The sequence below is a fragment of the Aureococcus anophagefferens genome (assembly GCF_000186865.1).
Source record: "Aureococcus anophagefferens unplaced genomic scaffold AURANscaffold_866, whole genome shotgun sequence".
In the NCBI taxonomy this organism is placed as follows: domain Eukaryota; class Pelagophyceae; order Pelagomonadales; family Pelagomonadaceae; genus Aureococcus; species Aureococcus anophagefferens.
The window spans coordinates 1-2211 of NW_008706129.1; the positions used below are offsets into that span (position 1 = coordinate 1).

A 2211-nucleotide genomic window follows, 5' to 3' on the forward strand; every position below is an offset into this window, starting at 1 on the left:
TCTGAGGATCCCCTTGGCTGTCGCGCGACCACAGAAGGCAGAGCCCTGCGAAGGCGCATTTCGGACACGCTCGGAAACAGCTCGCACGCCTTGCTCGTCGTGAGCCGTTCGCCGCGTTCCACAGCTTGCCACGCCGGATCCGCCAATTCAGCTGCGGCCTCCTCCACGAGGGCCTCGACGTCAGATAAAAGGTACGTGTGCACGTCTCGAGCTGCATTAATTCCAACCGCCGGCTGCCGCGCGACCAAAGAAGGCTGAGCGCGAAAGCGCCTTTCGGATACGCTCGGATAAAGCTCGAGCGCCTTCTGCCTCGTGAGCCGTTCGCCGCGTTCAACAGCAGCCCAAAGAGGATCGACGGCTGCAGGAGCCGGAGCCGCGAGTCGCGCGATGAGCGCAGTCACGTCCGAGGGCAAATACGTCCAGACGTCCACAGGCTGAGCCAGTCCAATTTTCGGGCGCCGCGCCGTCATGCGAGGAATCGTGGCAAGCTGGCGTTCAAAAACGCCAGGGTAAAGCTCGAGCACCTTCGCCGCCGTCAACCGCTCGCCGCGCTCCACCGCAGCCCAAAGAGGATCGACAGCCACCGGAGCCGCTAGTCGCGCGGCGAGCGCACTCACGTCCGAGGGCAAATACGTCCAGACCACTCGAGGATTGCTTTTAAAGCCAAGTTCCGGCCGTTGCGCTTTCACGCGAGGAATCGTGGCGAGCTGTTTGTCAGAAACACCAGGGTAAAGCTCGCGCACCTTCGCCGCTGTCAACCGCTCTCCGCGTTCAACAGCAGCCCAAAGAGGATCGACGGCCGCAGGAGCCGGAACCGCGAGTCGCGCGACAAGCGCAGTTACATCCGAGGGCAAATACGTCCAAACTCCTCGAGGACTGCTCGCGCCAAGCAGCGGCTGTTGCGCTTTCACACGCGGAATCGTTAGAAGACCGTCGCCGAGGCCCCGACATGTTCCATGGTAAAGCTCGTGCACCTTCGCCGCTGTCAACCGCTCGCCGCGTTCAACAGCAGCCCAAAGAGGATCGACGGCCACAGGAGCCGCGAGTCGCGCCACGAGCGCAATCACGTCCGAGGGCAAATACGTCCAGACGTCCGAAGGCTGAGCCGGTCCAATTTTCGGGCGCCGCGCCTTCATGCGGGGAATCGTGGCAAGTTGGCGGTCAGAAACGCCAGGGTAAAGTTCGAGCACCTTCGCCGTCGTCAATCGCTCGCCGCGTTCCACCGCAGCCCAAAGAGGATCGATGGGCGCCGATGCTGCCGCAGCTGCCGGAGGTGCGGGTTGCGCTTCTAACATGGGTGGCATGGCCGCTGGTTGCAACGCCGGAGTTTCGAGGGCGCCGGCGTCCGTGGACTGCGCCCCGACAATTTGTGTCACCTCGTTCTTGAACCATCGAACATCTTCGCCGTCGAGATCGACGCCAAGATTGGTCTCGAGCTGCGTCCAGAGGCTCGCGAGCTGGGCAGGGTCTATATATCTCGCCGCCAAAATATCGCCGAGCCGCGCGCCGACGCGCCGCCACATCGCACGCGCCTCCTCCTCTGGACGGGCTACGCCGAGGACGACCATGGCGTCCGCGCTCTTCGCGTCGCCGAACTTTTCGACGACCTCGTCGAAGGACGCGCGCGACGCGTCGAAGCCGTGTACGCTGAGGACCACGTCGCCAACGCGGAGCGCGCCCGCGGCCATGACTTCGTGTTCCGTGAAGTCTGTGATGACGACGCGCGAGGCGCTGTCGAGGCCGATGCGGATACCGTACGACCCGTTCGTGAGCGCGAGGGACACCTCGAGCACGGAGTGGCCGGGGGGCACAATCGGCGGCGGCGGTGGCACCTCGACGCCGCGCGAGGGTTCTGAGCCCCGACGGAGCTCGACGACCTCCTGCGGAAGTGCCGCAACCTGCGCTTGCTGGAGAGTCACGTTTTGGGCTTGGAGCTCCGCGACCTGAGCCCGGAGCGCCTCGTTCTGGGCTTGGAGCACTTCGAGCGACGTCCCACCGTCATCCGGCCGCGCGCCCTGGGCGGCGCTCGACATCTGCTCGTAGGCGTCGCGAGCCGAGAGCGGTCACCGCGCCTGTGCTGAGGCGATTTCAAGCGACCCGCTCGCGAGGCCTCGAGAAGCTACTTGTATTATTATTATTATGGGTGCTTTAACGTGGGACTAGGTCGGCGGCCCGTGGGCGGCCGACGGCGCACGCGGATCAGGTCGGATA

The 2211-nt window shown here is 64.5% G+C and overlaps 1 protein-coding gene across 1 annotated transcript in view; it reads right to left on the reverse strand.

Annotated features, from left to right (window-relative positions):
* Positions 1-1553: 1553 nt before the first annotated feature.
* Positions 1554-2211, reverse strand: part of AURANDRAFT_69071 (hypothetical protein) — a gene marked incomplete at both ends in the record, with an annotated part of 2497 nt that continues 1839 nt past the window's right edge. The window contains one exon of the mRNA XM_009044819.1: positions 1554-1898. Within this exon, the coding sequence (XP_009043067.1) occupies positions 1554-1898 (345 nt within the window). The remainder of the gene's footprint in view (positions 1899-2211) is intronic.